The sequence below is a fragment of the Grampus griseus genome (assembly GCF_964374135.1).
Source record: "Grampus griseus genome assembly, chromosome: 7".
NCBI lineage: Eukaryota > Metazoa > Chordata > Mammalia > Artiodactyla > Delphinidae > Grampus > Grampus griseus.
Genome location: NC_139001.1, coordinates 34,278,339 through 34,292,041, shown reverse-complemented (window position 1 = coordinate 34,292,041; position 13,703 = coordinate 34,278,339). Strand labels below are relative to the sequence as shown.

Sequence of the window (13,703 nt, the reverse complement as noted above, 5' to 3'; positions counted from 1 at the left end):
ATTATACTTCTTTACAGTCATTGTTTCAAATTCCTTATAAACAATATTGAAATGTATCAGAAAAGAGAATTTCTAATGATGTATAAATAATCAGCCAATTATTATTATATTCTAATTTGGACTAGCATTCCTTAAATCACTTGGTAATTTCCTACTCAATGTTCAACTTTATTGCATTCTACAAGGACACCTACTGGCCGTTCAAAATCAGCCATTAGTTCTCTAAGACAACTCTAGTAGGCTGGTTACATAATAAGAAGAAACACATACATACACACACAGAGACACATATACCCTACATGAAAGCAGAGATTTGTTCACAGGTACTCACACTACAGAACTGCACCTAAAACAGAAGCAGAACTGTTCTTTGGACTGAGAGTATTATTCTTGCCAAAAGATAAAATGACCAAGAATGAAACACCAAGTATCAAAATTTTTATCTGAAACACTGATAAATATCTCAGTATGCTAAACATTTCAGAACAAACTCTAATGATCCAGCTCTCTTTACCAAATGACATATAGAAAAAAATTTTTTTTTCAATTTAGTTTCTGGGATACACTAATATAAATTATCAATAATAGAAAAAAATCACATTTTAGAAAGTTTTTCTGACATGCAGTATTAAAATAAGCTCAGGAAAATGATACACTTGTTAATAAATACTACATGAGTCTTTATCTTCTAAGCTAAAGGCAACATTTCAATCAGCTCACATTTTAGAAATTTATAACACTTCCTTTAAAATTGCTTTCCAGTGAGCTATAAAATCAAGTTTTTAATGTAGTCTGTCATTCCATAATACACACTGAATGGAATTCCTATTTTAATTCTGTATTTCATTGCGCAAATAATGAATTATAAAAACTTAGAAAAAACATGATAATCTACAATTAATTATGTCTGTAAATACATTTTACCTCTACCGGAGAGGTTCAAAGAACATACTTTTTAAATCTAAGAAATAAATAATTCAAACTGGTTTCTCAGACTCATAGAGCAAATTTCTTAAAAAGACGACTCTCCCTCCACCAAAACCAGACCACCACATAATTTTCACAGTCTCTAACATCCACAATATTTAGGGGGTAAAAAAATCTACCAACTAATTTTCTAGTCATTTTCCAACTTGCACTTACCTCCTACTATAGATTTTTGAGGGTCTCCACTTCCCTGAAGATTAAAAGAAAAAAAAAAAGATTTGTAGTCAGCCTTGACCATCAAAACAAATAAATTCACGAACTACAAAACGTGAACCTGGCCACGCTCATCTCAGACTAACACATCTCTCAACCCAAGTCCATATTTGGGATAAGCTCTTCGTGACTACTCTATCCTTCATGCTTCTTCGCCCACAGAGCCGGCCGGGGTACAAAACAGTCAAACAAACGAAAAAACTATCCTCACACATCAAGAGGTTGCAAGACCTCCGCTTCCAGGAGGGGCAACCTGATTGTTTGGGTAAATAACGGTCAAGGATTACATAATATACAGCTACGAAGACTTTCAACGATCTGGCCGCCAATAAATATCTTTCTTCTCCGCTTCCTCCGTTCCCACCCTGAGAAACGGCCCTAAGAAGAAGCAAGCCCTAGGATTTCTCTCAGGTGCCTGCAATGCCGCGCGTCCTCTTTTCTCTCGGAGCTCCGTGCAAGGAATTCTTCCAGCCCTCACGACGCCGTCTTGCTCCGGCCTCTCTCCCGTCTCCGCCGGCGCCACCGCAGCCCCCCACGCCTGAGGCCCCTACGTCGCCCCGCAGGGCTCAGCCTCCACCCGCCTCGGCTGTCTTCTCCTCACGACCCTCCCAAGCTGCTAGCTGGTCTCCTAGAGGTTCCGAAACCACCAACACCCAACACTCTGGCTACCGCCTTCCCAGACCACCCTCGTCAGATCCCCTCTATAGTTCCTGTAGCCGGAGAAGAAGAAAATCCCTCCTATCTGGCACTCCACGTCCCCCAGAGACAGCGCCGCTGCCTACCTGTCACCCCTCTGCCTCTGGCTTCTTACCGCCACCGCCTCCCGCAGCAGCCTGCCAACTGCAGCGCAACAACCGGCCCTCCCATTGGGTGAGTCCACGCTCCAACAACAGCACCGCTGATTGGCAGCAGTATGCCCGCGGCCCTCCCCCTGTGCAGAGTCTAAAGATTCCGGTCTCGAGGAAGGACCACGTTGCTTCTTCCCCGCCTTCTGTCCTCCACAGTTTCTCTTACTTCGGTCAGACTCCGGATGCACAGATGTGCGGGGAAAAAGCCCACTTTCAGCCTCCTTCATGTCACCTCCACCTGGTCCAGGAATCTGTGACCCAGGACAAGAATGTTAAATTTCTCCTCTGCTTTCCTGCCGTAAGATACTCGAGGTGACAACTTCCGTTTCCGGTTGCCTCCAGCTGGTGGGTTGAATCTTGAGTGTCCTGAGAGGTCAGATTGCTGTCAGGTAAATAGGGGAGCTGGTGGTAGATCTCTTGATGGGAATGAGAATGAGACTCTACTCCGGGGATTGTCGGAAAGGAGAGACTAAATAGAGAAGGGTGATGAGAATGAGTAGCTCAAGAGGGAAGGAGATCGAAGAACTAGCAGGAGAGAACTATGAAGTCCTGGGGTAGTGAGGGGAGGTTGTAGAAGGATGCTGTGAGGATCACTGTGGTTGTTAAGTCCAGATGCTTTTTTTCCTCCTGTGTCACCCGCAACACCCCCCGCCCCCTGTTTTTTGGTTTATCTTTAGTCGAATGAAGGCACAACCGCACTCAAATCGAAAATTTGTAAAATAGGAATACTTGTAATGCCTGTGTCACGAGCATTTATAGTACAGTTTTAAATAAGATTTTTCTGGTATGAAAGTTTATGACACAATGTTAAAAGGGTACAAAATCACATCAATTTTTAGTGTGATTACTATTAAATTGAATATACACGGATACAGGGACTGGAAGGGACACTAAAGGGGAAAACAGTTAATTTGTCTTTTATTTTCTAATGTTCTTATGGTACAGTTTTTTAAATGAGGAGAAATTGGAATATATACTTCAAAGTCTTCGGTAAACTGTGAAATTACATATAGTGTAAGCGGCATTACCCTTTTATTTCCTTCTTAGGGAAAGTATGCCAACACTGTTCCTGTACTAGAGCCAGCTCCCGTTAGTGGAGGTTGATAGCCAACAAACTTGTAGGTTCACTCCAAACATAGGTAGATAGAAGGAGCTGAAAAAAAATTCATGATTACATGCTTTTTCCTTGTTGAACTTATTTCCTTGCTGTTCTTGTTTGAAAAGCTCTGAAAGGGAAATAATCACCTCTTGTTGAGTCCTTGGCACGATTTAAGTCACTTATCTAATTTTAGTTTTTATTGTGATGTATACATAACAGAAGGCTGTATAAAACATAAGTACATTTTTAAGAATTATAATTAAGCAAACACTTGATCACCACCCCTCAGGTTAGGAAATAAAGCATTGCCAAAAACTTAAATATGCATTCTCAGCAGAGGTGATTGCCTTTTAAGGAGGTAAAAAATCGTTCTTGTTGGGTGGGGGTGAGAGGGCAAAAAAACCCTTAGATAATACAATAGTTTGTGGCCCTCCAAAGAGCCATAGTACATAAACTGTGGTATTAAATTTTCATGTGGAGGGGTAGGGTGAGAACATGATTAGGGGAAAAAAAAGTCTTAAGAAAGCACCTTTGGGGTACAGTAATTACAATACGTTGAAAAACACTGCCTTAGAAGCTCCCTGAATGAGTTTCTGTGATTCCATCTCCTCCAGCAAGAGGTAACCAGCATCCTAACTTGTAATAATCATTTACTTGTTTCACTTAAATTTTTTTTCCTAGAAAATGAATTGTTAGGTTTTTCCATTTATATCAATGGGATTCAAAGTGTGTATTTTTTTCTGACTCACCCCTTGCTCAATCTTATATTTGTGAAATTCATTCATACTTTTGCATGTTTTTCGTTGTGTAATATTCCATAATTAATCCATTCCATAGTTGGACATTTGAGTTGTTTACAGTTTGGGGCTAGCATAAATAATATGGCTAGAAAGATTTTTTTTTTCATTGTGTGTTTGGCAGTTTTGTGGAATTTTTATTTTAACAGTTTTTCCACCTGATTCTCTTGCATTCTTTTTTTTTTATTTATTTTTTATTTTTTTTTGGCTGCGTTGTGTCCTCATTGCTGCACGCGAGCTTTCTCCAGTTGTGGCGAGCCGGGGCCACCCTTTGTTGCGGTGTGTGGGCTTCTCATCGTGGTGGCTTCTCTTATTGTGGAGCGCGGGCTGTAGGTGCGTAGTTGCAGCACACAGGCTTCAGTAATTGTGGCTTGCAGACTCTAAAGTGCAGGCTCATTAGTTGTGGTGCACGGGCTTAGTTGCTCCGCGGCATGTGGGATCTTCCCGGACCAGGGCTCAAACCCATGTCCCCTGCACTGGCAGGCAGATTCTTAACCACTGTGCCACCAGGGAAGTCCCTATATATTTGCCTGTTGATTATAAAATATATCTGTTATACAGATGCAAGAATTTCTCTAGAGCAGCGCTGTCTAGTGCAAATATAATACAAACCGCATGTTATTTAAAAATGTCTAGTAGCCATATTAAAAAGGTAAAAAGAAACATAAAATTAATTTTAATAATGTATTTTATCTAACCGAGTGTATATATTCAAAATATTATAATTTTAAGGTGTAATCAGTATTAAAAGTTATTAACGAAATATTTTACATTTTCTTCACGCTGTCTTCAAAAGTGATGTGTTTTACAGAATATGCTGTTTCCATAAATGCAAACACTTGATCTGCATTTATATTTCATAAAATTTACAGTTGATAAAGCAGCTTTGCATGCCCAGTTTGTACCAAACACACTTTAAAATTTTCCAATAACTGGTTTGAAAATCCGTTTTGAAATTTAAATTAATTAAAATTAAATAAAAATTTTTAGTTCCCCAGTTGCATAGGCCACATTTAGGGAGCTAGTGGCTACCATATTGGACAGTGCAGATCTAGAGTATATATGCAGTACCTATGACTGGAATTGCTAGGCCGTAAGATATTCAAATGTTTAACTTTTCTAGGTCATACCAAACAGTTTTTTATAGTGGTTTTGTTAAATCACATTCTCACCACCTGGGTGTGAAAGTGGAAGGCACATCATCACAATGTGTTTTCCCCAATTTTCACAATCTTGCAAGGTAGGTTTTAACCTCATGTTAGATGAAGAAACTGAAGTTGAGCAAGATTTAAATGATTTGCACAGGATTTTACAGCTATTAATGGTGCATTCAGGGTTTGATGCCGGATCTGTACAGCACCAAAGTCTGCACTTCAGTAGGATTCCAAACTCTTCCTTCAAGTGATCAGGATATCATTGTTTGATTTATGGCTATTCTGAAGTAGAAATAATTTTTAGGAGAAAATGAAGCTTCCCTAAAAATAGTGTTGTTCAACTTTTTGTTCTTCTTGAAAAGTCATTAAAATATTTAGTAAATGCCTATGAAGAGACTCTTACTGAAATATTTTAATTAGATAGAAGAGAAAATACATTGAATTTATTAAAGGAAATTTGTTTAGGAGAAATGAGTATAGGTATACTTTCATGGTTTTTTTTTTCAAAGATATATCTTCCAAATTACTTAATATTTTGAGCATAGTAGTATTGTAACTTTGAGATAGCCTTCATACCATGGTAATATTTCAATTTTCATTTTCAAAATCAAGCTATTTAATCAAAAACGTTTGACCTTTGTTTTGTATTCTCTTCCAAGTACATTGATACTCAAGTACGTTTAATGTTCTAGAATTGACATTTGCCAAAATAAGGGTTTTCTTGTAATCTAAAGATTTTTGGAATGAAACATTATTTTAAAAATATTTTTTGGAAAACAGAAGAAGCCAACACTTTATCATTATAATTAAATGCTTCTAGAAGTCTTTCTTTTGTGATAATGTATTGAATCTCAAAAGTCAGACTGAAATCTGAAACCACAATTTGTTTCCTTTATATTATTGAATCCACCAAATAATAATGAAATAATGGATTAAATGTTTCATTCAAAGTTGTGAATGTTGTAGTTTTAACTTGTGTTTGGTAGGTGTTCATTTTTATTCTCTTTTAAATGTGAAAATCATCAACATAATGTTTTTTGATATCTTAACATGTCTATAAATAAAAATATTAAATGTTGGCTAATTTGTCGGAATTACTATGTACAGTTTTGTCCCCCATATTCTGGGAACTATTGTTTAATGAAATGAGCACTTCACATAATGTGTCTTTAGTATACACTATCTAATAATTACCTCTGTCTTCTAAAATTCAGTGTAAGAATCCTGCCTTATTATTGGACTTGTTTATAGTTATAAATGCAGACAAAGTGGTAATAATTATTTTGTTTGGTTTTATTTCTGGAAAGCGGTGATTATAGAATTGCTACTGCTAACCTTATACAAATTACAGTATAGCATTATTAATTCATACCCTGTTGAAATGTGTAACAATATAACGGGACTGAGCTCAAGTTTACTTTTGTATTATCTATAAAAATAACACTAGAATACTGAAATCTTTATATACCCATTGGGGGCATATTTTATTAAAGCAAATTTATCGATTAAAAAGGGGTCCTAAGGACTCTGTTAATGGAAGAGTATGTTAAAAAAAAGAGAATACTTACACTTAATATATGTATATCTGTATCAGTTTGCTGTACACATGAAACTAACACAACATTGTAGATCAACTACATTTCAATAAAAATTAAAAAAAATAGTCTGTTGATCTACATCAAGAGTTAGCAAACTAGGGACTTCCCTGGTGGCACAGTGGTTAAGAATCCACCTGCTAATGCAGGGAACATGGGTTCGAGCCCTGGTCTAGGAAGATCCCACATGCCACGGAGCAGTTAAGCCTGTGAGCCACAACTACCGAGCCTGCGCTCTGGAGCCCGCGAGCCACAGCTACTGAAGCCCATGCACCTGGAGCCTGTGCTCTGCAAAAAGAGAAGCCACTGCAATGAAAAGCCCACACACTGCAACAAAGAGTAGCCCTCGCTCGCCGCAACTAGAGAAAGCCCGTGCACAACAATGAAGACCCAATGCAGCCAAAAATAAATAAATAAATTTATTTATTAAAAAAAAAAAAAAGAGTTAGCAAACTACAGCCTGCTGGCCAAATTCAGCCCGTTGCCTGTTTTTATGTAGCCAGTGAGTTAAGAAGGGTTTTTACAGATGAACATTTGCAATCAATTTGATACTAAGGAACACTAAACTTTGAGCTCCAGTTAAGCAAAATGTTATCCTCCCAAAAAGGAATTGCATTTTTTCATCAGAAGACTTGTATTATAAAAAATTATACTTAGTTGTTATATTTTGAATTTTATCAATAAATATTTATGGAAATTTGTTTTTTCTCCTGTTATATAAAGTACCTACATAATAACCTTGATTTCACCTCTTGGCCAACAAAGCCTAAAATATTTTACTATGTGACTCTTTACAGAAAAAGTTCATGTGATCCATATGTATTAACCACAGTAATACCGCATTTTTAAAGAATCATCTGAAGAAAGCACGTAACAAAACTATGTACAACATTTTTGTTATAGATATTCATGCATTACGAAAGACTGAAAAGAAGGAAACAGTTATTGCTTAAAAGTTAGGAGCAAGGGCTCTGAAATGAAACTGCAGTGTTCAAAACCCAATTGTACCATTAACTATTTTTGTTGCCTTCAGAAAGTTACTTATTTTCTTGGAGCCTCATTGTCTTCATCTATAAAATGGGGATAATAATAGTAATTTAAGTTCAAAGAGTTGTTTTAGGAATAATGTGGAGTCAAGACAGTTAAAGCACTTTATCATAGTGCACCTGGCACATAGGGCATGGTAAATATTTGCTATTATTATAATGAAGAAAGAAACCAAATAGTAAATGGTTATCTCTTAGTGATGGAATTACCGATTATTTTTCTTTTTTATATTTTGCATATGTATATTTCCAAACTGTGAACATATACTAGTTATGTAAAGAGACACTGTTTTATAAAATTTCTTAGCTTCGAATTTTCAAGTATTTATATTGCTTTTCTTTTTAAAACATTAAAATTTTACCTTAAAACATAAATAGTAAACTTGGGTATTTGATATCTACAATATATGTATTTCTCCCTTAAATTAATCTTTTCCTGTAGACATGGCCCATGGACATGGACATGAACATGGTCATAGTAAAATGGAACTTCCAGATTATAAACAATGGAATATAGAAGGGACACCGTTAGAAACTGTCCAGGAGAAGCTGGCTGCACGAGGACTAAGGGATCCATGGGCCCGGTAAGAATAATTAAATAATTTAAATAGAACTTATCCTAGAGAAGCAGTATCTATGTTCCTTTTCAATGTATTCTCTTTTTAAAAAAATCATTAAAAATGGCCTTTTACATTTAAGTTTTAAAATCAGCTTTATTAAAATACCACTTATATACAGTAAAATTCACCCCACTTTAAGTGTATCATTCCATGAGTTTTGACAGATGTGTGCAGTTACCTGTGCAGTTATGTGACTACCACCACAATCATGGTGCAGAATATTTCTAGAATACCAAAAAGTTCCCTGATGATCCTTTGCACTCAGTGCTATCCTACCCCTGGTTCCTGGCAACCCTTGATCTGCTTTTTCAATTGCAATCATACAGTCTGTAGTTTTTGTTCTGGCCACTTTCACTTATCATAGTGCTTTTGAGACTTATGTACATTGTTAACTTATATCCATAGTCCCATCCTTTTTTATTGCTGAGTACTACTCCATTGTATGCATATACCTCATTTTGTTTACTGTTCACCAGTTGATGACCATCTGGCTTGTTTCCAGTTTTTGGCTATTATGAGTAAAGTTGCTTTAAACATTCAAGTACAAGTCTGTGTGAACATATGCTTTCATTTCTCTTGGGTAAATACCTAACAGTGGGATTTCTGAATCTTTTGAAAAGTGTATTTTTTTAAATAAAAAACTGCCAAACTGTTTTACAAAGTGGTTGTACCATTTTGCATTCCCACCAACAATACATGAGAATTTCAGTTGCTCAATGTCCTCATCAATACTTAGTATTATCAGCCTTTTAATTTTAGCCATTCTAGTGAATGTGATAGAAATATTTCTTTGGGTTTTAATTTGCATTTCCATGAAGAATGAAGATGACAAGAATCTTTTCATATGCTTATTTGTCATTTGTATATTTTCTTTGGTTTAATGTTTATTCAGATCTTTTGCCCATTCTATTTATCAGAGTGTTTGTCTTTTATTGAATTATAAGAGTTGTCTATATATTTTAAATATGTCCTTTATCAGATAAAAGTTTTGCAGATGTTTTTCCCAGAGTGTGGCTTATCTTTTCATTTTCTTTTTTTAAAATAAATTTATTTATTTGTTTGTTTGTTTATTTATTTTTGTCTGCGTTGGGTCTTCGTTGCTGCACGCAGGCTTTCTCTAATTGCAGTGAGCGGGGGCCACTCTTCATTGTGGTGCGCAGGCTTCTCATTTCGGTGGCTTCTCTTGTTGCACAGCACAGGCTCTAGGCGCGCAGGCTTCAGTAGTTGTGGCATGCAGCCTCAATAGTTGTGGCTTGCAGGCTCTAGAGCACAGGCTCAGTAGTTGTGGCACACAGGCTTAGTTGCTCTGCAGCATGTGGGATCTTCCTGGACCAGGGATCGAACCCGTGTCCCCTGCATTGGCAGGCAGATTCTCAACCACTGTTCCACCAGGGAAGTCCCTCTTTTCATTTTCTTAATGATGTCTTTAAAAGAGTTTTAAATTGTGCTGAAGTCCCAATTTAGCATTTTTTTCTTTTATGGTTTGTGCTTTTTGCATCCTAAGATTTTCTCCTAATCTTCTGGAAGCTTTTATAGTGTTCTTTCTTACATTGAGGCATATGATCTATTTGAGTTAATTTTTATGTCATATGAGGTAAGGATGAAGGTTAATGTTTTTGCATATGGACCTCCAGTTGGTCTAGCACCATATATTAAAAGACTGTCTTTCCCCATTAATTGACCTTGACACCATTGTCAAAAGTCAGTTGACAATATCTGTACAGTCTACTTCTGGATTCTTTTCTGTTACCCTGATCTATATATCTATTTTATGTCAATACCACACTGTCTTCAAATCAGGTAGTATAAAATAAGATGTCCAACTTTAAAAAAAAATTGTTTTAGCTATTCCAAGTTCTTGTATTTATATTTAAATTTTAGAATGAGCTTTTCAGTTTCTATAAAAAGCCTGCTTGGAATTTAATTGGGATCACCTTGAATCTATAGCTCAATTGAGAATAACTGCCGTCTTAACAATATTGTCTTCCAGTCCATGAACAGTTTAGATCCTCTTTAATTTTCTCAGCAGTGTTCTTACAGTCTTGTACATATTTTGTTCAATTTATCCTGACTTATTCCGTATTTTTTATGCTATTGTAAACAGTATTTTTAAACTTCAGTTTCCAGTTGTTCATTGCTAATATATAAAAATATAATTGCTTTTTATATATTGAATTTGTATCTTGTTACCTTGTTAAATTCACTTTTTAGTTCTAGCAGACGTTTCTTACAGATTCCTTAGAATTTACTTCATAGAAGATCATTTCGTCTACAAAGACGTTACTTTTTTTTGATCTTTAACCTTTTAATTTCTTTTTCTTGCATTATTGCATGGGCTAACATTACTAGTATAATGTTGAATAAAAGTGGTGTATTTGAACATCCTAGCTTTATTCCTAATTGGGGAAAGCATTCAACCTTTCATCATTAAGTGTAATGTTAGTTGTAGGATGTTCAGAGATGCCTTTCATCAAGTTGAGGAATTTCTCTTCTATTCCTGGGTTACTATGAGTTACTATTATTATTGTTACTAATAGGTGTTGAATTTTGTTAAATGCTTTTTCTACATCTATTAAGGCGCTCACCTCTGTTTTTATTCTGTTAATATGGTGAGTTAATTTTATTCATTTTCAGGTGTTATACCAATCTTGCATTCTTTTGAGGTAAACCCTACTTCATCGTGATGTATTATCCTTTTAAATATTGCTGCATTCAATTTTCTAAAATTTTGTTACGAATATTTGCATCTATGTTGATGAGGAATATTAATCTGTAGTTTTCTTCTAATGTCTTTGTCTGGTTTTGGTGTCTTAAATTAGATTTGATTAGCTTTTGTAAGTCAGATTTTTAGAGTTAAGTGGGTTTTGTTCTTTAAAACATGATTTTTTTCCACTCATTTATCCTTACCTGCGAGAGAAGACTTTTTTTCACTAGAGCGCTCTGATTTGTTTCCTTCTCTATTCAGGATACTCAAAAGAATGATTGCCAGAGCATGAAATTAGTCTACTAAAGTTCTGGCTTCTATGACAGGGAAAATCAATGATCCTCTTGAATAGTAATAGTATTATCGAGTGTTATGTACTCTTTGTGCCAAAATACATCATACATTACTCTGTTTAATCTTTATAATAACGCTATAAGGTAAATAGTAATCGTTATTGAGTAGAAGAAACGGGCCTCAACAGGTTAAGTAACTTGCCGAGCCTAAGTTGTGTATCTAGTATGGCAGAGCAAAGATTAATACCCAGATCTCTTAACTTCCTCTTTCCATGAAGCTGTAATGACTAGTATGAGCAAAGCTACACAGCTGACCTGTGATGGATAGGCCAAGGTGAGCCTTGCATTTGAGAATTCTGTAAAATCCTGAGTATTATGACTGTGAAATATGAAATCATCAAGTGTTTTTTCTTGTATTTCATGTACGAAATGTGGGCATATAGATCTAATTATCTTATGCCAAAGAAAGATTCCTATTGTGATCCACTTAGATTATCTTATATAAGGTTGCATTTAAGTCTGTTAGAAAGATGAAATCAAATATATTTTACTCAATGAATGTGTGTCATATGTGAATATAATTTTCCCCTTTTTTTTCCTCTAGCAATGAAGCTTGGAGATACACGGGTGGCTTTGCAAATAATGTTTCCTTTGTTGGTGCATTATTAAAAGGATTCAAATGGGGATTTGCTGCATTTGTGGTAGCTGTAGGGGCTGAATATTACCTGGAGTCCCAGAAAAAAGATAAGAAGCATCACTGAAGATAATACCTGGAATTATCTTTTAATGTCTTCTTAACTCTCTTATAAAAAGAAGATTTCTTCACTGTAGCCTACTCATCTGTGTGTTTGTTCCTTACTTGGTTCTAGTAAGATTTAATAAAGTAAGAGAACATGTTCCAGTCTGCTTTGTCATTCTTTAAAAAAAAAAAAAAGTGTCTCCAGCCATATCAGATTTGGTTTGGAATACTTGGGGGGTTGAGCACTGGCAGCAGTCCATTCTGCAAATAGCAGACAGCCAGCGTGTATTTGAACAAATGGGTATGTTCTAATCGTTTTTTTTTTCTTTAAGTTTTAAAATTGTGATAAAATTTGCCATCTTGTTTTTAGGTGAACAGTCAGTGACATTAAATATATTAATAATGTTATGCTACCATCACCACCATCCGTCTCCATAACTCTTCTCATCTTTTAAAACTGAAAGTCTATGCCCATTAATTAATAACCCCTCATTCTGCCTTCCCCTCAGCCTCTGGCAACCATCATTCTACTTTCTGTCTCTGTGATTTTTGACTACTCTAAGTACCTCATAAGTAGAATCATTCAGAATCTGTCTTTTTGTGACTGGCTTATTTCATTTCACATAATGTCCTCAAGGTTCGTCTGTGTTGCGTGGGTCAGAATTTCCTTTCTTTTTAAGGCTGAATAATATTCCATTTTATGTACATACCACACTTTGCTTATCCATTCATTCATTGATGGACACTTGGGTTGCTTCCACATTTTAGCTGTTGTGAATAATACTGCTATGAACATAGGTGTACTCTAACAGATTTTTTTTTTTTTGACTGCACCTTGCGGCATGTGGGATCTTAGTTTCCCGATCAGGGATTGAACCCGTGCCCCCTGCCATGGAAGCACGGAGTCTTAACAACTGGACCACCAAAGAAGTCCCCAGATTTTTATTTTTAATTTATAAAATATTTTTAATATTTATTTATTTGGCTGCGTCAGGTCTTAGTTGCAGCACGTGAGATCTTCATTGCAGCATGCGGAATCTTTCCTTGCGGTGTGTGGGCTTCTCTCTAGTGTGGCGTTCAGACTCCAGAGCGTGTGGGCTCAGTATTTGTGGCACACGGGCTCTCTAGTTGTGGTGCATGGGCTCTAGAGCGCACAGGCTCAGTAGTTGCAGTGCACGGACTTAGTTGCCCCGTGGCACGTGGGATCTTTAGTTCCCTGACCAGGGATCGAAACTGCATCCCCTGCATTGGAAGGCTGGACCACCAAGGAAGTCCCCAGATTTTTTTTTAATAAATTTATTTATTTTTGGCTGCATTGGGTCTTCATTGCTGTGCGTGGGCTTTCTCTAGTTGCAGAGAGCCGGGGCTACTCTTCGTTGCAGTACACGGGCTTCTTATTGCGGTGGCTTCTCTTGTTGCGGAGCACGGGCTGTAGGTGCGTGGGCTTCAGTAGTTGTGGCTCGCGGGCTCTAGAGCACAGGCTCAGTAGAGCATTCTTTTCAAATGAACATGGAACATTTACCACAACAGACTATATTCTGGGCCATAAAACTATATTTAAGAGGATTGAAACAACACGAAGTATATTCTTAGACCATGAAGAAATTA

General features: G+C 36.5%; 2 protein-coding genes across 4 annotated transcripts in view; one reads left to right on the top strand and one right to left on the bottom strand.

The window, feature by feature from the left end:
* Window positions 1-2,036, bottom strand: part of HYCC2 (hyccin PI4KA lipid kinase complex subunit 2) — a 72,957-nt gene extending 70,921 nt beyond the window's left edge. For both annotated transcript variants that reach the window (XM_082657868.1, XM_082657869.1), the window contains exons 1-2: window positions 1,983-2,036; window positions 1,144-1,177 (exon numbers count right to left, since the gene is read on the bottom strand). The gene's annotated coding sequence lies outside the window, so the exon portion shown is untranslated. The remainder of the gene's footprint in view (window positions 1-1,143; window positions 1,178-1,982) is intronic.
* Window positions 2,037-2,278: 242 nt separating this feature from the next.
* On the top strand, window positions 2,279-12,252 carry NDUFB3 (NADH:ubiquinone oxidoreductase subunit B3). Of its 2 annotated transcripts, none has more exons than XM_082658774.1 (3): window positions 2,279-2,437; window positions 8,182-8,323; window positions 11,961-12,252. In XM_082658774.1, the coding sequence occupies exons 2-3, from the start codon at window positions 8,184-8,186 to the stop codon at window positions 12,115-12,117; spliced, it is 297 nt and encodes a 98-aa protein (XP_082514900.1). In that variant the 5' UTR covers window positions 2,279-2,437; window positions 8,182-8,183; the 3' UTR covers window positions 12,118-12,252. The 2 variants fall into 2 exon arrangements, with proteins under 2 accessions (XP_082514900.1, XP_082514901.1); XM_082658775.1 differs by lacking the exon at window positions 2,279-2,437 and adding an exon at window positions 3,490-3,767.
* The last annotated feature ends 1,451 nt before the right edge of the window (window positions 12,253-13,703 follow it).

What these genes read in the sequence shown, in the direction of transcription:
- NDUFB3 (XM_082658774.1), top strand. Translation starts at nt 8,184, where the DNA reads ATGGCCCATGGACATGGACATGAACATGGTCATAGTAAAATGGAACTT. An exon ending in CTAAGGGATCCATGGGCCCG is followed by an intron (nt 8,324 to 11,960) that starts GTAAGAATAATT and finishes TTTTTCCTCTAG; the next exon opens with CAATGAAGCTTGGAGATACA.